The sequence below is a fragment of the Pongo abelii genome, chromosome 17, assembly GCF_028885655.2.
Source record: "Pongo abelii isolate AG06213 chromosome 17, NHGRI_mPonAbe1-v2.0_pri, whole genome shotgun sequence".
NCBI lineage: Eukaryota > Metazoa > Chordata > Mammalia > Primates > Hominidae > Pongo > Pongo abelii.
Window position 1 is genome coordinate 60,065,255 of NC_072002.2, and position 22,635 is coordinate 60,087,889.

The 22,635-nt window shown below is 46.9% G+C and overlaps 1 protein-coding gene across 2 annotated transcripts in view; it reads left to right on the top strand.

Annotated features, from left to right (window-relative positions):
• SLC14A2 (solute carrier family 14 member 2) overlaps positions 1–22,635 on the top strand; it is a 472,590-nt gene that overhangs the window by 405,872 nt on the left and 44,083 nt on the right. For both annotated transcript variants that reach the window (XM_024235951.3, XM_024235952.3), the window contains 5 exons: positions 7,962–8,145; positions 9,039–9,219; positions 10,323–10,512; positions 15,715–15,843; positions 20,367–20,559. In XM_024235951.3, coding sequence (XP_024091719.3) covers positions 7,996–8,145; positions 9,039–9,219; positions 10,323–10,512; positions 15,715–15,843; positions 20,367–20,559 — 843 coding nt within the window. In that variant the 5' untranslated portion in view covers positions 7,962–7,995. The remainder of the gene's footprint in view (positions 1–7,961; positions 8,146–9,038; positions 9,220–10,322; positions 10,513–15,714; positions 15,844–20,366; positions 20,560–22,635) is intronic.

Below are 22,635 nucleotides of genomic sequence, written 5' to 3' on the forward strand. Positions count from 1 at the left end.
CAGACTGAGGGCTCTGAAGGAGAACTTGATGGCTGAATAATTGCAATTGATGGAATCCAAGAGGCAATAAATAAATAAATTGCCATTTATTCATGGGATGAGAGGGCTCAATATGTGGAACATTGAAGGGTCACCCCACTTTAGAAGTGTCACATAAGGGCCGGGTGCAGTGGCTCACACCCGTAATCCTAGCACCTTGGAAGGCCAAGGTGGGTGGATTGCCTGAGCTCAGGAGTTTGACACCAGTCTGGGCAACATGGTGAAACCCCATCTCTACTAAAATACAAAAAATTAGCTGGGCATGGTGGTGTGCGCCTGTAGTCCCAGCTACTTAGGAGGCTGAGGCAGGAGAATTGCTTGAACATGGGAGGTGGAGGTTGCAGGGAGCCGAGACTGCACCACTGCACTCTAGCCTGGGCAACAGTGGAGACTTCGTCTAAAAAAAAGAAAAAAGTGTCACATAAGAAGGGTGTGGCGATCTCCTTTAAGATTCTTCCAAACACAAGCTAACGAGGAGCATCAAAAGAGGTCAAGTGGTCTGCTCTCTCCCCTACCTCATCTCACAGCCACTGCAGGCTCCTCAGAGCTTTTCTGCTGGAGGCCAGAATTCCCCTGCCGGGCTCTGGTTAGATTCTCAGCTGCAGAACCCCAGCTCTGGCCCTGCAGCAGAAACCAGAAAGATAAGGCCCCTGGCCCGCCGGCCACCAGCCATCTCTAACCCCAGCCAGTCCTCAGAGGACCCAGAGGAGGTGGTGCTGCCTCAGACTCCTGCCCCACCCAGCCTGACCCGCTGGCCCCAGTGAGTCAGTCTCCTCTCAGACCAGATCAGACTTACTAAGTTGGAGCTGCCAAGAAAACTCTGAGCCACCCCTAATAAAAGCCGGCACTCAGCCAGACTCTTATACAACCCAGCCCTGAGCAAGGCACCTCTCAGCCCAGCTACTGGACTGTTTACCTGACTTGTCTTCTTAGTGCCCAGGTGTCTCCTGGATTCCTCCCCTCCCTGATCTCCCTGATGTGTGATCCACCAGTCCAGGGGCCTCATCTGTCCCCATTCTGGCAGCCTGACCAAACATCCACCTAGCCCCAAACACCTGATTTTTCACCTTCAGAGTCTACCAACTCAGGGATGAGTAAAGCCTGTGCTCCCAGGGACCCAACCTGACTCACTCAGCAAGGTCCTTTCAGAATGATGCTGCCACTGAGATCCTGGTGGCAAGATGGCAGAGAGTCTGGGGGCTGTGTTTGGCGAGCCAGAGTGAAGGACAATCAAGCAGACTGCCCTAGAAAAATGAAGGCTTATGATCAACCTCTGAAGTGCTCTTAGATGGGAAAAGAAGTCCCTATATCCTGTGCAGGTATAATGGACAGAACTGGAAACAGCAAAGAGAAAAAGTCCCAGGGACTTGATGTCAGCTCCACAGATAACAAGGGTTTCTAGTAAGCAGGGCCATTCTCAACAAGACCAACCTGCCTCATGGGAAAGGGACCCCAGCCAAGAGAAGCTAGGTATCCAGAGGTGTTAGAGAATGGATTCCTTCATCATTTGAGAGAGGACATCCCTCTTGGTTCTAAGGTTGTAGAAATTTATGGAAACTCTCCTTGCATCAATTGCAAGGTCTTAGGCAAAATATATCAATCCAACTAATATTCTGGAGAACCTGCTAATCACTTTTACTTCTCCAGAGCTGCTGTGGCCTCAATAACTGAATTGGTTAGAAGATGAAGTAAGGCCAGGCACAATGGCTCACGCCTGTAATCCCAGCACTTTGGGAGGCCCAGGCCAGTGGATTACCTGAGGTCAGGAGTTCAAGACCAGCCTGGCCAACATGGTGAAACCCTGTCTTTACAAAAAATACAAAAATTAGCCAGGCGTGGTGGCAGGCACCGGTAATCCCAGCTACTTGGGAGGCCGAGACAGGAGAATTGCTTGAACCTGGGAGGAGGAGGTTGTAGTGAGCCGAGATTGCACCATTGCACTACAGGCTGGGTGACAAGAGCGAAACTCTGTCTCAAAAAAAAAAAAAGAAGAAGAAGAAGTAAATGGGGCCATTTGAGATTCATCCCTAGATGACCAGGGGACTGGTATACTTAAACCCAAGAGAACAGGGATAGGGAGAGAGCTTTGACTCTGCACTAATTCACACCAACAACTCAAGAAACCCCTTTGAGCATGGGCCCCTTACATCCCAGGGCAGCAGGAGCATACGAAATAGGCACAGCCCCTCTTCACTGGGCATGGGCGTTTCTGCAATTCTACTGGAGACGGATGATCTTTAGGAGAAAATAATCAGGAGAAGAATTTCAAAATTAGTACAATAGAGCAGGAGCCACACTTTTTCTAACCATTGGAAGAATTTGGATCCAAACCTAGACACTAAGGACTCCTCACAGTCTGGTTCTCACACCCTAGTTTTGTCTTTGATTGCCTGCTGACATCTCTCCCATGCTGCAGCAGAGTCCACGCTGGGACTTGCTTGCCCAAACCATGTATTTTCTCAGGCATTTCTCTGGAGTGTGCTCCTCTTTCTCACCTGCTTAGCCAAGTCCTGACATGGAAGCTGAGCCCAGTCTCCCCAGGGCTGGGAGGGCAGGGCAGCCGCTCTGTATTCTCTGCACCACCCTCTTGCCCTCTGACCTTGTGCCTCCTGCTCAGGACACAGTGTCTGCTCACTGCTCCTCCTGGCCACTCGAATGTGAGCCCTTTGCTGGCAAGGCCTGGGCCTTCCAGCTCTGATCCCTCCAGGGTAGCCCACAGGCATACGGTAGATATTCAATAAGAAGGGTTCTTACAAAGAGGATGGAGGAAGGAGCCGGTCTGTTTTGGGAGCCCCTTGCCAGATATTTGAGGCCTGGTTTTTGGAGAGACGTGGGACTGATCCAAACAGCCCTCTCTGTCCATATTTCTGAAGGAGAAGAGGAGGTGTGGGCAGCCAAGGAGAGTCTGAGAGCGCCAAGCAGATCATTATGTGTTCTTGGAAGCAGGTTTAATGGACTGGCGCTGAGCTGAGCTGGGAACGGACTGAGGCCCTCAGCCGGGACGTGGCTCGGGCAGGGATTTCACATCCAGTTCTAACAAGTGGCGACGCCTTATGGAAACTTTTGAAAGCTGTTCCGTTTCAGACCAGCCAGCTTGTACTTCATCTGGCTGCTCCCACCCTCTCTCCCTTCAATTTGGGAGCACGAGAAGAGGAGAAAGTAAGATCACTAAGCGCCTACTATGTGCCAGGAACCAAGTCAGCAATTTCACTGTCCTGAAAAGCCTACATTGCCCTTTGGAGACATGGAGGCCCACGCAGCCCCAAGTGGCAGAGCAGGGAGGCAGGAGCAGCCCCACCTTATAGCCTGTGCTCCTTCCGGATGCGGAGACCTGCTCTCCACAGGGCCATTGGTGCTGCATGTCTCGCCTCCACCCCAAAGCCAAAATTCCCCGTTGTAACAGGATAAACATTCCCGTGGCAAAGGAACACTGTATTCCCTAGGGAAGGTGCAAGGCCCTGTTCCTGCAGAGGATACGTAGGCTTGAGAAACACAACACTGGGCTGAGGCCCTGGACCCAGGCGCTCAAGGGCCAGCCACTCGGCTGTGCATGGCCCAGCCAGGCAGTCAGAGTAATGGAGAGCACAGTGGGTAACTGGGTCTAACCTTGACTCTGCAGCAAACTGTTCATTTTCTGGGTCCTGCAAATGTCACAGTGAGGTGAGCTTGTTCTGGAAAATGCGGAAAGCAACATACATATGAGAAACAATTCCTATTTTGCTTTTCAAGGACATGATTTATCTGTAAATGGAAATATTGTCTGCATACAGAAGGGACTCAAAGGTAGAGTACCTTTTTGGAGAGTACCCTAGAAAGAACTTCCCTTGTGCAACAATAATAATAAAGGGATTTTTAGGTGTAAGGCTTTCTGCTGGGTGGTATAAATGCAGAAATTAACAAGGTAATGGCCCCTGTTCTTAAAGTGATTATAAAGTAGACACATTTTTTTCATCAAAAGAAATATAAAAATCTTTAAATTCTTATGGTTAGGAAATAATTTCTGAGTATACCCATTCTCAACTCCTACCTGTATACTTCAGCCCCACCACTTAAAAGAACACTATATTTCCTTGATTATATGATGTATATTATTTTCATATTTTAACATTTCTAAAATCAGGATGCATCTTGCAATTATGAATGGAAGCATTTTCTTCTTTCTTTATGATACATAAAATAGTGATCAATCTTACAGCTGATAACATCTTAGATTCCATGAAATATGTTTAGGAAAAACCTTTATCATTACCACTTTTCAGCTAGACTTTTAATAGATTTCATAGCCACTGAATTTAACACAAGGCCTTTCCGGAACATTTCTAGTTCATCCAGTTGTATAGTGTCATGCAGATTCTGTGTCTAGATATCTGATTGCCCCTGCTTACTTTTCATATGGTTGGCTTGGAGGGAAATTTTTACCAAGGGCCAGGGATGCTGTATCACCTCTTGGCCACCAGAGGGAGAGAGCGCATTGGAGAGGAACAGGTTCTGCAGCTTGTCGGATTTCACTGTCTCCTAAACCTTTCCAGCATGCCCCCTCTATGGCAGTGTGCTCACCCCTCACTGAAACCCTACCTACAGGGTCAGAATACAAGGAAAGGCCTCCATTCCGGAGTGATGGCAGCATCAGGGTTAGTTAGATCTGAATGACATTTGCAGACCTACACAAAAATTCACAGTGGTCTAATGAGCTCCTCCTGGGAATGAGAACGGTGCTAGACATGACAGGGGGTTCTGCCTGCAGAAAATGCATGGCTGGTGGGTGGCCCCACGCTGTTCTGAAACCACTGGAGATCCCTGAGATCCACAGGGATTTGTAAAGTTATGCAGAGAAGTATTTCCTATCTAGCAGTCACCTGTAGCCTTGCTCACAATCTCTTCCTCCCCCCTCCCTCTCTTCCTTCCATATTTATTTACTGAACCCTTACTACATGCCACGCACTGTGCTAGGAGCAGGGGATGAAGCAATAGACAGAACAGAGGAGGCCACCGTCCTCATGAAACCTAAGTTCTGGTGGGGAGATAGAAACCATACAAATAAATATACAAATCTGCTATAAGGAAAAATACCTGGTCCCATGAGAGTATGTCACAGGAGAACATGGTGGGTGGATCTGCGAGGGTTTATTTAGCAAGTGCTCATTGAGACAAAGCCTGGAAAAAGTATAGGGGTTGACCAGGAAGAGTGAAGCAAAGGTCTTCATGCCAATGAACCAGCACTTGCAGAGGCCCTGAGGTGGAAAGTGTTCAACACCTTACAAGCACTAAAAGGAGGCCAGCATGGGGCCCGGAGTCACGGAGCCAGAAAGCAAGGGACTCACTAAAGCACAGTGGCAGCTCAGACCTTGCACACCCTGTCAAAGAGGTGGTTTTCCATCTGAAACCATTGATGGGCTTTAAGCAGGGATCCAACATGAGATTAATATGGCAACTCTTCCCTGAGGGGCATGGCTTGGAGGAGAAACCTGGGAAAAAGTAGGGATATCCAAATGAAAGTCATTGAAGATGTGGTAAGAGGTGACGGTGGCTAACTGGTGACCATGAACGTGAAGGCATATTTTTTAGAGACAGAATTGTTGAATTTAGAGAGTAAGGAGAAGGGAGCATTAAGTGTGACTCCTGAGTTTTCTGAAGGAACGGCTTGGAAGGGGAAGACGACTTTTCCTTGGGTGGTCACCTGTGAGGGAGGATAGGATTTGGGAAGGCAACATTATGAGTTGTTTTGGCAAATTAAGGTACTTGGAACATCTATATGTGAGTGTAAAGTAGACAACTAAATCTATTAATCCAGTGCTCAAAACTGGGCTGGAAATGTGAGATTTGAGGGTCATCGGCATGGAGATGGAATATGAAGCCATGCTGAGGGCCGACGTCACCTGGGTAGGAGCACCAGGGCTGAGAAGAGAGCCCGGAACAGGGGTCTGCAAAATGCTCCTGTTACACGAAGAAGAGCCGCCAAAAGAGAGTGTGAAGGAGCAACCAGAGAGGGGATCAGGTATAAAGGCCAAAGAGTGTGTCAAAGAGGGTGATCAACTCTCAGAACACCACTGAGCAGCCTGGTGGGATGGGGACTGAAAGCAGACTTGCCATGGAGGCCTTAGAGACCACAGCAAAGGCAGCTGTAGCAGAAAACAGACTGAGCTGGACTAAAGAGAGAAAAGGGAAGCACCCAGTGTTCACCTGAGGACGGCAATCCAACTTACAGTGAAAGCAATCTACTCGGTTATTACCCTTGTTCTCTAGCCATGTTCAGTTGTTTGGTGAAAGCATGGAAAAGTTAGGCATTTGGGTTTATCCTGGCTGGAATTTCACCATACAAGCATGAGGGAGGGAGACAGGAGCAAGAGAGTTGGAGGAAGTAACATAAGGGGCCATGAAGTTAAGTTGGTCAAGGAGGGAAGGGAAGACAGTGGTTGTGGGAGCTGAAGGGCTGTCAGGGGGGTCACCTGAGCAGGTGAGCCAAAGGTACAAGAGGAAGTGGCCAGAGGAGAGATCTGACTTTTGATATTTCCAGTGTGTGTGATATTAAGCCCATGCTGGGACTGTGGAAATCGGTTGCTGAAAAGGGGAGATGAAAAAGTCCACTGGAGATGAGAAGGACAAGGATCTGAGAAGCCAGAGAATAGGATGATGAGTTATCTGCCTGGACATTGAAGCTGCTTAAAGTTACTGGAGGGGGATGAAGATGATTAGTAGGAGCAGTTCAAGTCTTCACTGAATGACAGAGTGACCAGAGAGTCAGTAACGCAGCAGTGGGCATTTGGAGAGGATGGTATGCCATTTGGGATGAGCCTCAAAAAAGAAGGGTTTCTGCCCAAGCAAGGTGAGTGGTGCTCAGAAGAAATTGTGGAGAGTAAGAATTCCTCTCATTAGGAGCAGGAGAGGTAATAGCCTAGCGAAATGGAACTAATGCAAAATTAGAAAGGGGACTTTATCCCCTTTTGAAGGGAACCCTGCAATCCTTGAGCGGTGTCTGGAATGATGAGTATATGGAATGGTAGTACTCATGTTAGGGATCTGTGATCCCTGTCCTAAGAGAGACTGTCCTACACTGAAGGGACGCAGCATGGAGCACGGAGCAATGGGGAAAGCTCTAGGTCATACTGAGAGGAGACTGCATGCAGGTCTAAAACCACCTCTCAAATAAATAAATAAAAAGATATAACTGAGCTGGAGGAGGCTAGAGAAGAAAGGCACAAATGGCTGGATGGGAAGGAGAGAGTACAGCACTACCAAGGGGAAGCCAGACAAAACCAGGAAACTGAGGACCTCAGGCAAAGGATGTTCCAAAAGCAAGTCATAGCATAAGCCCTGACCCTGGTGGTACAGGGACAGGAGCCCCATGTGGAAGGGAAGCTCCTTCAGCTGGGATGCACACAACTTGCAGAAGAATAGACCAGTGCTTCCTACTGTTCCTAGGGAAGGGAAAGAGGGAAGGGGCTGGAAATGGTAGAGGGAAGAGACGGAAGACTGGAGATCAATTGTAAGCAATGTAGCCTTCATGGAAATTCAGAAAGAGCTTCTCTTAGACACCCCCCACCTCCAATCAGTACTGGATCTGTGTGTACGTATCAAGGGGAAAATGCATGTACCACTAATTACCACAATAGGATGGCACAGCAGGCAATATGAAAGGCAGAGCAAAAACAGTGATCGAGAGAAAAAGAGAGACTTCCATTCTGACTCAGTGGTCAGGGATATCTTCATCAACCAAATGGACATTCTTCTGGACTCAGAAGAATGAGAGGATTTTGAAAGGTAATGAGGTAGAGAAATGGCCTCAACTCTACAGCACAAGCTGTAGATCCCACGTGTGTCACTGTCCAACCCCCAGGACAGACCTGAGGTCTGAGTCCAGCCTCAGCCAAGTCCCTCTGGGCCCCGTCCTGACTCACTAGCTCTTTCCCTTTCCTTCTGTCTAGCCCATCGATAGAAGAGTGGCTGTGCCCCGAAGGAATGTCTGACCCCCACAGCAGTCCTCTCCTGCCAGAGCCACTTTCCAGCAGATACAAACTCTACGAGGCAGAGTTTACCAGCCCGAGCTGGCCCTCGACATCCCCAGATACTCACCCAGCTCTGCCCCTCCTGGAAATGCCTGAAGAAAAGGTAAGGAGTATCCCTCCTAAGATGTTTCCTGGGAGGGAGGGGATGGGAAAAGGGGGGGGCAAAAGATGCCGCTTTCCCACCTTCCCAGTGAACTTAGCACACTGAGGAAGTGCCACTGTCAGTACATGGTGACACCCATGGTGGGTCCTACCTGGCGTTAGATAATGTGGCTCTTTGTGAGACATGATTTTAAGGACAAGTACAGAATACAGGCACTCACTCACCAGTTTTCCAATCAGTCTCCAAAATCTTTCCCCTTAAACCTGCTCCCTTGAACTACCCTACTGTCTCCAAAGGGAAGGCTTTTGTTGAAACGCAGACCATTAGCATCCTCGGTGGTAGCACAGAGGTAGACTGGCTGGCCACTGCTGCAGTAGAGAGGGACTCAAGACTGCTGGGATGGCCTTCCAGAGCTGTCCTGACTTGTGATGAGGAGGTCCCATATATTTACTCATCACTACTTTGAAATTACAGAAGGTATTGGATCTGCTGTGCATACACGTATATCTTAATTTTTAGTATGATTATAACTGCATTTCAGTATAATTGGCTTGGTTTGCTGTCCTATTTATCTGATCTTTGCATTTACAAATATTATTCTGAAAAGAAGCTCATGGGCTTCATTAAACTGCCAAAAGAGATCCATGGCACAAAGGTGAAGAAATCCTGCTATGAAGAAGGTGCATGGTCCTGGGAAGAGCAGGCTTGTATGGGGCACTCCACGCAGGCTTGTACGGGGCACTCTACGCAGCCACAGACAATAGGCATGTGTTTCACCCTTTGTCTCATAATCCTTTATTTTTATCAAAAAACCTGCCACCCTTCTCTATCCCCAAATGTCCCTGCTCTCAGAAAGCTGTATCATTTGATGTCTGGTTGGTTTCTCCTAAAAGGATCTCCGGTCTTCCAATGAAGACAGTCACATTGTAAAGATTGAAAAGCTCAATGAAAGGAGTGAAAGGAAAGACAACGGGGTGGCCCATCGGGACTCAGCAGGCCAAAGGTGCATCAGCTTCTCCAAAGCAGTGGGCTACCTCACGGGCGACATGAAGGAGTACAGGATCTGGCTGAAAGGTAGGAAAATACCCTGGGGAGAGGCAGCCAGACCAGGCCAGGGCCAGAGAGACAACCCTCTCTCCGGTTTGGTCCAAAGCTACTCCCTCACTCATTCACCCTCACCCCGGGTGGACCTGCCCAGGACTGGACCTCACCCAGGGCTGGAGTCCACAGCTGGGGGGACTTTACCCCTAAGCTGACTCCAAGGGGATATGATACACCCTACTGGCCTGGAATTCTCATGGTTTCAGAATTAAATGCATTGATCTTAGTTCTTTGCAAATTGCTCATTCCTATGTGAAATAGATATAGGACAACCATATTAGCAATATATAAGCCATTTCCCAAGCTAGCTGAATGATCATTCCTTCACTCGATTCACTCGTTGCACAGCCATTTATTATGTGCCTGCTATGTGCCAAGAAAATATTGGTATCATCCTTCCCAAAGCTTCAGGATTCTTTCCTTTTAACTTCTTCTCCAACTAAACACTGAAAGGAATGCCACACCCTTCCGCTCCCACTAGCCCCGACACCTGCACAAGTTGTCGTGGAAACCAAACCAGCAAACAAGGCAGAATGTATGCCCTTCTCTGATACCTGGCCTCCTCCAAGCCCTGACTCAGTACTGATTTTCACAGCTGGGCTACAACAATTTCTTCCCCAGTGTCTTTTCTTCAGGCTACTTTCTTTGCTGCTCAGTTACCAGCCCTTAACTGAGTCATCCAGCACCACAGAAAAAAGAATTTCCTGCCCCCCACCCCGCCCCCACCTTCCCCACCCTTTCTTTTGGACCAATAAATTTCCCTTGGAATGCTCCCGGGGCTTCTTTTCCAACCAAGCCAATGGCTGGAACAGCGTTAAATTGATCTCAGCACGGTGCCTCTGTCTATATGGCAAAAACTACCACCCACTGCAGAATGATTGCTGGTCCACTGAGAGATTTGGGCTGGACACCAGCCTCCCCTCTACCCCCACCCCTCCACCCCGACCCCTGGCCTGGCTGAATGGGAAGGGTCCTGGCTTGCACATTCCTGTTTGCCTTGGTTGCCATGCCAACCAGCAGTTCAGCGGAGCAGCCCAAGCTCGACCTGCTGATGGCTCGCTCTCTGTCTCTTTCAGACAAGCACCTTGCCCTCCAGTTCATAGACTGGGTCCTGAGAGGGACCGCTCAGGTGATGTTCGTCAACAATCCTCTCAGCGGCCTCATCATCTTCATAGGGCTACTGATCCAGAATCCCTGGTGGACAATCACTGGGGTCCTGGGGACAGTGGTCTCGACCTTAACAGCTCTCGCCTTGGGCCAAGACAGGTGGGTCCCTCTCTATAGGGATTTTAGCAAGATGTGTGGAACAGAAAGTAGAGAGGTGTTTACTTGAGTAATCAGCCAACCTTACCCTCCCAGCCAGCCAAAGTCTCCCGAGTAACAACTTTAAGCAGGTCACTGACGGTCCTTGCAGAATTACACTGCTCCTGCTCACAGCATGTGACAGTGTCAACATTCATTTGACTGTGGAGACTTCTGCAAACACTGCCTCAGAGGGAGGTGCAGAGGAACAGCTAAGCTGTTCTTCCCTCACAGAGCCTACCATCTAGGTGAAGGAGACAAGATTCACAGGCAATGAATGTCTCAGAATAATACAGGACAGTATATAATTGAGTTCAGAGAAGACAGACATTACCAAGTGTTGGGAAGATTAGAGAGGCTACCTCTGAGCTATAAAGGTTGGATATGGGGGATCGGAGAGAAGGCGAGAAGAGAGAGGAGGACAGTGTGGGAAGGGGCACTGAGGAAGGGGAGCAAACAGGGCTGGCAGGAGGCATAGATACAGATGTGGAAGGAGAAGTTGGCCTCGCACTGGCTGGTGCAAAGTCAAGTAACAATAACAAGGGCCAGGCACGGTGGCTCATGCCTATAATCTTAGCACTTTGGGAGGCTTAAGACAGGCAGATCACTTGAGGCCAGGAGTTTGAGGCCAGTCTGGCCAACATGGTGAAACCCCATCTCTACTACAAATACAAAAATTAGCTGTGTGTGGTGGTGCATGCCTGTAATCCCAGCTACTCGGAAGGCTGAGGATCTCTTAAACTTGGGACGTGGAGGTTGCAGGGAGCCAAGATCATGCCACTGCACTCCAGCCAGGGTGACAGAGCAAGATTTTCTCAAAAACAAAAAAAGAAAAGAAAAGAAAAAGAAAAAATAAAAGAATAATAACAACTTGCATTTTGTAGAACTTGACCACTTCCTCAGACTTTGCCATATATTTTTCCAGTGGTTCCCAAACTTTCCTGATGGTCAGAATCACTTAAGGTGGTTGTTAAGAAATAGTTTCAGGCCGGGCATGGTGGTTCATGCCTGTAATCTCAGTACTTCAGGAGGCCGAGGCGAGTGGATCACGAAGTCAAGAGATCGAGACCATTCTGGCCAATATGGTGAAACCCCCGTCTCTACTAAAAGTACAAAAATTAGCTGGGTGTGGTGGCGCTTGCCTGTAGTCCCAGCTACTTGGGAGGCTGAGGCAGGAGAATTGTTTGAACCCGGGAGGCAGAGGTTGCAGTTAGCCGAGATCGTGCCACTACACTCCAGACTGGCGACAGAGCGAGACTCTGTCTCAAATAAATAAATAAATAAATAAATAAATAACTCATTTCAGCCCACTCCTCCCCCTTCCTCTCATAGCTATGAAAATTCAGTGGATCTGGGAGTGGGTACTTTTAACAAGGTCCTCCTAGATGCTTCTGATGGTCAGAGAAGTTTGGGAAACACTGGATTATCCCCTATCTTAGTGTTTTTCAATTTGGGGATCACCAACCCATTTCCAGATCATGAATTAATTGTCAGCAGCATTTTTTAAAGTTAAAAGCATAAAATAAAACTGATGAGAGTTATCTATATATGGTAATGGTAAATATTATTTGGTGGAATTTTTGTTTCATTTATGTTGGGGATGTGTGTGTGGGAGAGAGAGAAAGAAAGAAAGTGAAAGCTAAGTCATAATATAAAATGCATTTCTTACAGTGGGTTTCTGTCAAAAAAAGAAAACTAAGAAGCACTGTCATATCTTGTTAACTGTGGCTCTTACCACCACTACACAAGGCACAGTGAAGGCAACAGAGTCCACATCTTGCAAGTGAGGGAAAGGAGACTGGAAGGGGAGAGCTACCTACCAAAGGTGCCACAGCCAGTGGGTGGCAGGACTTAGGCTTGGAGGCATGACCTGTATCTTCTGGGCTCAAGCTCATGCTGTCCCCATCATGGCACCTGTGAGGACAACATAGTTAGAGGCCCATTGGTGAACCCAAAGTAATCAGAGCTGGAAGTGTTGTAACCAATGTCAGGCCCAGCTGACATTTCTCATTCCACCAAGGGAAATGTGTGAGTCAGCCTGGCCCTGGTGAGAAGTTGCTCATGCACCTCTAGGGTGGCCTTGGAGGACCATTCGGATTCTAGCTTGATAGGAGACCATTCAAAGTCAGAGGGATGAGAGGCTGAATTCTTCTGAGTGCAGATCTGGTGGGTGAGATTTAAAATGGGCTCCAGCCAGGATCTTGTGTCTGCTTCAGTTAGTGGGCCTCCTATTCCTTGTTCCCATGTACCTATCAACCATGGGCAGCTGGCACAGAACTGAGCCCCTGGCAGATCAGCCCATGCCTCACTGCTTCATCACTGTGTGCTGAAATTTACCTGGGTTGAACTCTGTCCAGCCCACTGCCTTCTTAGTTGTGTGACTCAGGCAAGCACTTCCCCCTCCAGCCCCATTATCCTCATCTGTATAATCTACTGTCCAGCTGAGATGAGCCCAAGACCCTCCCTGCGCTGACACTCTGATTCTTTGATTATCTTCCCCACCGTTAATCTACTGGTAAACATGCCAAGCCATTCAGAGAGTCACTTCACAGACTTCAGTTTTACATGGGGGGATGCACACCAGGCATGCCTAATCCTCACAAACACCCTGATTAAGAATTTAAGACAAATATGCATCAGATAAAAACCCAGCCCCTCAGCTTGGCTCCCCAAGTGTCATTTGATGGGTCCTACAGTACCTAGTGCTCAATCAACATCACACTTGTCCCTAGTTAAGTACTTTTGCTTCTGTGATCCCTGACACCAGCTGTACCTCTGTCTATCTAATTCTACCGTTTCCTGGAATCCTTCCTCCCCCAGGGAGCCACTCCTGATTCCCTCTATGCTCTCTGAACTTTTCTTTCTCTCTGAACAACCACAGAACACATCCCAGTACTAGATTAAATTGTTCTGTAATTTTTTTTGATTCTTCTTTCTCTGGATATATTCTAAGCATGTTCAGGAGAAGAAGATGGTTTCCAATGTGCCATATACACCCACAGTGCCTAGGAAAGATCTAGGCTTTGTTGCTGACAGGTCAGTGTCTTGTTCTACATCATGGGCTCAAAGCTCTAGCCACTGCACACAACATCCATACACGTATCTTCTAAAGAGCCACGAGCTCACTGCTGTACACAATGAACCACTGACACAGTTGCATATTCTAAGCAAGACCTCCACCACCCCCACTACCCTTTAATCACCCCCACTGTACCCACCCCCAATTCCCTACTAGCCTAAGACTATACTTTACAGATGGTAACTGAAGGTCAACAACACCAACGCTGCAGTGTCCTGATGGAATGTGGTCTTAATGGAGACCTTTTTGGCACTGGAGTTGAACCCAATTTTGTATATTTTATAGTCAGGGAGGGAAATCCAGAAACCACCAAAGTTTTAGTAAAAACAAGAGTTCTGGAGGGACACTCTCCGCAGGGTGGGACAGCTATTGGTATTAAAACAATAAAAGCACTAATTTATATCACCAAACACAAATGGGAAAATGTAGAGAAAATGCAAACACACTAAAAATAATGATTTTCCCAAAACATGGATTTCTGCTCCTGAAGTGCTCCCCAGTGGTCTTCTCTGACACCTCCCTCCATCCCACCCACTGCCTGTCTCCAGCTGCCCCCATATCTTCCTGGCCTCAAGAGCAGCTGACCACACAGCTTGTCCTGTGTCCAGTACAAGTGTCCACACATATGCCTTGTGCTACAGCTTTCTTGCAGGAAACTGTCTAGATATGCTCTCTCCTCCCCTTTCCCATCCTCCTGCTCTCCTCTTATCTAGGTCACTAGACCTCCTGGTCACTACAGAGGTGAAAAGTCCTCCCCCTTCCAGACCTAAGCCACAGCCCCTGCTGGGTTGGAGCCCTCGTCTAGCCAGAATTCCCTTCCTGCATCTCAGGGAGCCCTAAGCTTCCAGAAACTTCTGCCATGCAAGAACAGCCAACACATGGTAAGGTTTAGCATGCCCACATGTTCATTCAACAAATACTAGCTGAGCACCCTCCATGCACAGATACTCTTGACATTGCTGGGTTACTGGGCCACAGCAACGGACACACAGACACACTTCAGCCCCCATAGAATTAAGGCAGGTGCAGAGGGACTGACCACAAGCACACACAGGTCATTCCTTGGCAGGGGCCTTGCAGCGCAAGCTGCCTACGCCCCTCTCTCACCCACAGCCTATGCCCCTCACCCGGCAGAGCAATTAGAAAGGTCAAGGACAGTGTTTATTAGGATCAGGAGGAGAACTGTAGGTGCACACACCAGCTTCTCCTCTGAAAAAGAAGGAGGGGCTAGACTCATGCTTGGATACTACCACACTTCTGGGCTGCTCCTCACAAAGGGGCACCTGGGAACCCAGAGCTAAACCAGCTTATTCACTCTGTTGCAGACATGCAGAGAGAGAAAGTACCCAGATTCCAGCTACAGATAATATATATATATTTTTTTTTTTGAGACAGGGTCTTGCTTTGTCACCCAGGCTGGACTGGAGTGCAATGGTGAGATCTTGGCTCACTGCAGCCTCAAACTCCTGGACTCATGTGATCCTCCCACCTTAGCCTCCCAAGTAGCTGGGACTACAGGCATGCACTACCACGCCTGGCTAATTTTTGTATTTTAGCAGAGATGGGGTTTCACCATGTTGCCCAGGCTGGTTGAACTCCTGGGCGCAAGTCATTCTCCCACCTTGGACTCCCAAAGTGCAGGGATTACAGGCATGAGCCACTGAGCCTGGCCAACTGCAGAGAATTTTACACAATGTAATCATAACACTCTTTCTCCTTCCCTCTCTTCTATCTCCCTCACTCCCACACACAACTTCCTTATGTCACACCTCAGGTTTCTACTATATTTCCCTCTATATTTAGCAGTCTAATTCTCCCCTGATAAGCAAAGAAGAGCTTAACCACAGACAAAGTGCATAATTTTAATTGATCAGCAAGACAAGGGTGTGTGTGTGTGTGTGTGTGTGTTATCAGGAAAGGTGCTGGCAGCTATGTGACTGCCCAATATTCATTGAGCAAACTGACTTTTTTCTAAGCATTATTATTAAAGGAATCATCTAAATTAAGCATATCCTCAGAGCACCAGGAGGGAGGGGCCCAGTAACACCACCAACTTCAAATGCAAAATCAGTCTGTTTCACCGCCAGGTCGGCCATTGCCTCAGGACTCCATGGGTACAACGGGATGCTGGTGGGACTGCTGATGGCCGTGTTCTCGGAGAAGTTAGACTACTACTGGTGGCTTCTGTTTCCTGTAACCTTCACAGCCATGGCCTGGTGAGGCACCTCATTTTTTCTGCTCACAGCTCCATGGGGCCCCCAAGACAATTGTGTTAAGACACTGGCCAGAGACAGGACATACACATGTGGGACCCAGCCCCTTCATAGCCAAGTTAGCTTGTCTGACACCATGAAAGCCCATGAGTTCTCTTGTAACACAACGGGGTCATTTGGAGATATGGGATAAGGAGGATTATTTTGTTCATTTGTTTGTTTGTTTGACACAGAGTCTCACTCTGTCGTCCAGGCTGGAGTGCAGTGGCGCAATCTCGGCTCACTGCAAGCTCCACCTCCCGGGTTCACACCATTCTCCTGCCTCAGCCTCCCAAGTAGCTGGGACTACAGGCACCCGCCACCACGCCCGGCTAATTTTTTATAGTTTTAGTAGAGACAGGGTTTCACCATGTTAGCAGCCAGGATGGTCTCAATCTCCTGACCTCGTGATCCACCCGCCTCAGCCTCCCAAAGTGCTGGGATTACAGGCATGAGCCACCATGCCTGGCCAGGGGGATTCTTTAAATCAACAAAAGACAACTTTTTTTTTATTGCAATGGTAATCTTCCTGAACGACATTCTTAGTAATAAAAGTCAGCATTTCCTAAGTTATTCCTATGTGCTTGACACAGTGCTAAGCAGGGCTTATGCAGTGCTAAGTATGGCTACATTTACCATCAGTTTACAGAAGGGAAGACCAAGGCATGCAGAGATTAAGTCACTTGCCCCAAGTTGTACTTTGTGGAAGTTTTTGATGCTGGCATTCCAAATCCAATCTGCACTATTAAACCCAGGTTGCATGGGAATCATCTATTATGTGGCCTAACCAAGACCTAAAAGCTGAAAACCTGCTTGTGTTAGAAGCAGAGAGCTTTCTTGGAACAGAATATTTATATGTAAAGCGTAGAATCTTTGAACTGGAAGTATCAGTTGAGATCTTGCTAGGCAATCACCTCATATTCTAGATGAAATAAGAAGCTCACCATGAAAGGGAGTTAGGAACAAATATTCACCTAGTGAAGGGTGTGCTGGGCCATTCACACACATGATCCTTAGTTCATGTAAATTTACAGCAGGTCTGTCAAGCATCTTGGGGTCTCACTGTCATGGTGAACCTTTGTCCCCCAGACCCTGACTTCACATGTGTATACCACCCTGTTCTCAACTTCCCTCAAACAGTGTGATTTATTCCTATCGTCAGCAATAAATCAGACAGGATGATTTACTTTTAACATCTCTAAGAAGTAAATGTCTTTCTTTGGTTTCAAAGTCTGCAGTTACTAAAACCAGTTAGTTTAATTTAGCTTAAGTACTGTTTTATTACTTTCTAGTAGTGCTTGCAAATAAATTACTACATTAAGCATTCTGGGCAATTTAGTTTTCTTCTTAGGGTTTCTTTCTTAATCCATTGGGACAAAAAGCCAAGACAGTCATTTCTATGGGGATTTTCTTAATGACCCCTATGTTCCCGCCTGTGAAAAGGAGAACTTGCCCTCATTTGCAATACATTTGGTTTAAAACTACATAGATTAAGCCCCTCAACAGCTCCTCAGCCACATTGCACTGGCTGGCAATTAGACTTCAGTGCCCCCCATCCCACTTCCCAATTTAAAGGACAAAAAACACTGAGCACCCCACCCGGGGCTCTGTGCTACTACTCCTGTGCATTCATCAATCCATTTATGGGGACCTTGAAATTCAAGTCATAGGGTAGGTATTCATAGTGCCATTTTCCAGATTCATTCAATAAACAAATATCTGTTGAGTGAATGCCTGAACTATTTGTTGAGTGAAAGGTCGATCCTAGATGCTGGGAATATTTGTAAACAAGGAAAAGTCTCTATTCCCTTGGGGCTAACATTCTTCTTGGCCAAGACAGAAATAAACTCATAAACTAGTTAATAGAAGGGATCATTTCAATATATGATAAGTGCTTTGAGGAAAGCAAGAGAGGCTAAATGGGACAGCAAATGATTCCAGACATGTACGATCAGGGAAGACAACTTTGCAGAGGGGACATTTGAGCTGTCGCCTAAATGATAAGAAGGCATCTGTCATCTGAAGATGTGGGCGAAGGATGTTGCAGGCAGAAGCAGCCCCCAACTGGGGAAGTGTGATGTATTCTAGGAAGAGAGACAAGACCGGTGTGGCAGAAGCCCAGTGAAGGATGGAGGAGTGGCAGGAGGGGAAGGCAGGGACTCGATGAGAGTCACACCAGGGACACCCTGTAGACCCAGTAAGCCTTTTGATTTCTATATCAGCTGTGATAGAAAGCAGTTAGAGAGTTTTAGGCAGAGATGTGATGGGATATGGTTTAAATCTAAACAAATCACTCTGTTTGCAGGATGGAGACGGATTTTAACTGGAGTAAGAGTGGATGCTGGAAGCATCTGCTACAATAATCCACAATTGTCTGCTACAAAACCCCACAGAGATGACAGTGTTTAGATTAGAGTGATACCCATGAACATGGTAAGAAGTGAGTGGGTCTGGGGTATATTTTAAGGAAGATAGAGGCAACATAACTTGTTGGGAGGTTGTGGAATACCAAGGAGAGGAAAGAAAAAGAAAATTGAATACACTCCTTTAATTTGCCTAAGTACCTAGGTTGATACAAAAGACCAAGAGAAGAACTGGTTGGTGGCAGGAGACAGGATACAAATCAAGAATTCTATTTGGACACATTATACTATAGACTTCCAAGTAGAGATGTTGTAAAGGCAACTGGATGTACAAATCTGGAACATAGTGATATGATCAAGATTTGGGGGGCAGAAGCACACACAAGCTTTCATCCATGGTACTAAAGGCTATCACCCAACAGAGAAGATTTTTTAAAAGAGAGAGAAAAGATTCAAGACAGAGTCATAGGCTCTTCCAACATTTAGAAGTCTGGCAAGAGAGGGGAAAAACCATCAAAAGAAACTAAGAAGGAACAGGCAAGAAGAAAACTAAGAAAATCCAGTGTCATGGTAGCCCAGACAGAAAGTATTTCAAGATGGTGGGCAGGTCCAACTGTCAAATCAAAGCAATAGGGAATGACCATGGACTTAGCAAGATAGATGCCATTGGTGAAATGGACAAGAGCCATTTCCATGGTGTAATGAGGGCACACACCTGATTGAAGTGGGTTTGGGAAAGACTAGGAGGAGAAAGATTGGGGATAGCACAGAAAGCCAACCATTTCGAAGGATCCTGCCCTGAAGGGGAGCAGAGAAACGGAGCCACAGCTGGAGTGGCCATCAGGTTAAAGGGGGAAGATGTTTAAAGGTAGAAGATACTAGAGCATGTTATATCCTGATGAGAATGATCCAAAGAAAAAGAAGAGATTGAAGCTGCAGGAGAGAAAGGAGAAAATTACAGGAATGAAGTCCCTGAGGCAGATTAGATCCAAAGAACAGAGAAAAGAATTGGCCTGATGAAGGAGCAGGGATGCTTCCATTATGTGAAAAAGACAGAGAGGCAGATTATGTGGGAAGAAAGCAGACAGGGTGTGGATTTTATGGCTGGGAAAACAAGCCTTTCTCATCTTGTCACTTCTATTTTCTTAATGAAGTAAAGCCAGGTGATTGGCTGAGGCTAAAGGGAAGCAGACAGTAAAGATTTGAGGAGAAAGGTGAAAATGTGAAATACTTGTCTCAGCAAGTTGGAGAGTTAATTGGTGAGGGATGTGTAGGAGGGTTTTCAGGAAGTCTTAAATGCCTTTTTGAAATTCATGGTCATTCATTAAAAGCAGACCATTTAAACACATCATGCAACTTCAGGTTTTGCCCAGCAGGTCACTGAGTGTGGGTGATGTGGGGTATTCGGTGTCTAGGGTGGCTGGTGCCTTTCAGAGGAAACTGAAGCTAAGGGAGATTAATTACCTAACATTGTTCCTTCAGCCTGTACGCATAGGAGTGAGTTAGGATTTGCACTAAGCTTCATCTGTCTCCAACACCCATTCTCCTTCCAAGGAAAAGGTGAAGAAGACAGAGGGTGCAAACAACTGAAGGTTCTATTTTCCCCTGGCAGTTTCCAGAGTAGCTCTAAGTATTTTTGCTGAAACTAGACCTGAAAATTACCCATATGCCATTGCAGCCTCCTCCTAGAAAGTCAGTCTTCTAAAATGTTATCACAGCCCTGAACAATAGTCATTGTACACCTTGGTGATTCAAAGGCAATACATTACATGTTGTTTAGTTTTCTCTGTTTAAAAAACAAGGAAATATTTCCATTATTTTATCAAGTGTTTTACTCAAAATAAGTTACTATATTTTTAAAATTTGTTTCTCAGAGGTGTAAGCTTATGAAGCAGATGACAATAAATTGGCAAAAAAAAGAAAAGAAAAGAAAAAGGTAAGAGCTGAAATTGAATACCTTATTCTATTCCCTATCCCAGATCATTGGAACACTGGAGTCTCAAGGGGGCCAGGAATGCTGTGCCTAGGAGAGGAGGCAGTGGATGATACAGTGGCCAGAGCTGCTGAGACAATGTAGACCTCAGAATGTCACAGGGATTAACCCTCTGTCTCTTCCATCTTCAGCCCAGTTCTTTCTAGTGCCTTGAATTCCATCTTCAGCAAATGGGACCTCCCGGTCTTCACACTGCCCTTCAACATTGCAGTCACCTTGTACCTTGCAGCCACAGGCCACTACAACCTCTTCTTCCCCACAACACTGGTAGAGCCTGTGTCTTCGGTGCCCAATATCACCTGGACAGAGATGGAAATGCCCCTGGTAAGTTACCCAGTGGTGATGAGTTGAGACCCCCATATTCCACTGCAGGCCTTCTCACCAGCCAATTTGTGGATTATCCATGCTCTCAACTTCTCTAGAAACATCTCTACCAGATGATGGGCCTCAGCAGGGTATCAGAAAGGGTTGCTGCCACATCCATAGATCCTTTCAACAAGTACTTATTGAGCATGTAACATGGCCTGGACACTTTTTCAGATACTGATAATACAAGACAATGACATCCTGCTCTTATGAAGCCTACATTCTATACAGGGAAACAGATAACATGCGAGTGAAAGATATTAGATAAAATGCATAGTCAGATAAAGGGGCAAGATACTAAAATAAACATTTAAAATCGGGATTTTAAAGGCATTAGCATAGAAGACAGAGGGTTAATTTTTATATACTCTCTCTCTTAGTGGTTCTCAGGCAGGGATAATTTTGCCCCTTGGAGACATTAGGCAATGTCTGGAGACATTTTTATTGTCAAGACTAGAGAGGTGCCCAGCACGCTGCTCCCAGGCCACTTCCCTCTTTCTCTTTGAAACAACAGAGGAAGGCCTTCCTTTTTGTTTAATCACCTTGTTGTTGCTACATAAGAATTATGAGGAGTGTGAAGAAGGCCTGGTGCTTAGTAAATTTCCATGGCACACCTGACTGCCCTTCACACCAGGGTGTCAGCTGCGGCCTGGGAGCAGCGTGCTGGGAGGGAAGGCCGCCCTGGGGCACAGCTCACCAGGCTGAAATATGGATCCCAGCGGAGGAAGCTTCATTCTAAACCCAGGCTCCATTCCAAGGCCACTCATTCCCTCATTCCTCTCATTCTTGACCGCTTGGGCTTAAAATCTGCATTCCCAGATGGAAAGGTGGACGTGAACTCCCCTCAGCATCCCGCATTCCTCAGATGTTGGCAATCATGGGATATTTATTAAATAGACTTCCAGCCCATTCCCAACATTTAAGCTGAGTTCCCTGGTCTGGTACAAAGTGTTTTCTGGGTTTCTATAAATAAATATGATTGAGCACCCCTCCCTTACCATTCCTTTCACAAGATTATAAACTCTGGTCCAAACAGCATTTGGTTATTAAAAGGCCATTCATTCAGAGACAAGAGTGAGCAAAGCTTAAGAGCCCTCTAGGCTCTTCAAATACTACTGCCTGAAGAAATCATACTTATTCCAGAATTAAATCAAATTGTCAAAAAGTACAAAATTTGGTCCAAAGGGAGAAACGAAATTATTCCCAACATCTACAGCAACATCTACAGTAGATCATCTATAACTAATCTCCCATTGCATACTAGACTCACCTGAGGCCCTGCCATGCCCCATACCAATTAAATCAGAATGTCTAGGGAAGAGCTGGGCATCAGTATTTGTTTAAAGATTCCCAGGGGAATTCCACTGTACAGCAAAGTTTGGGAACCACTGACCTAATCAATTCCTATTTATTAAGTACCTATGGTGTACCTGGGCATAAAGGTCCCTGTCCTCACAGAGGTCATGTGACCTGGCAATGGTGAAAAGAACTACAGAGTCTTAAAGCTGGAAGATCATCTGCCAAGCCAGCCTCCTGTTACAGATGAGGATGTGACATGCTCACAGTCACACAATGAACTGTGCAGAGCCCTGATGGAAGCTGGAGCCCTCTACTCCCAGGCCAATGCTCTGCCTGCCCTGCCATTCTCCCTCCTTTCTTTTTCTGCCCTCAGAGGACTCCAAAAATATCGACAATTTAGCCTGGCCAGAGAAAAGCCATCTGTCAGCACTGCCAAACAAATCCTCCCCAATTCCAGCACCACCAAGTTACTCTCAGGCTCAGGGATGTCTGGGCTTCAGGCCATTCTCCAGATGTGCCACATACTACCTTTCCACAATGCTATGCAGTCTTCCAGAGCAGGGGACATGCCTACTGCTCCTTTCCAAGGGCTCACAACCCCCAGGGTAGCAGTGAATGGGCAGGGGCCACCAAAGAGGGCATGTCAGCAGTGGCTTGACAAAGAGACAGCAAGGGTGACAAAGACCCCAGACCTGAGCTAGGGGTCAAGCTCAAAGCCTCTAGCCTGCACTTGAC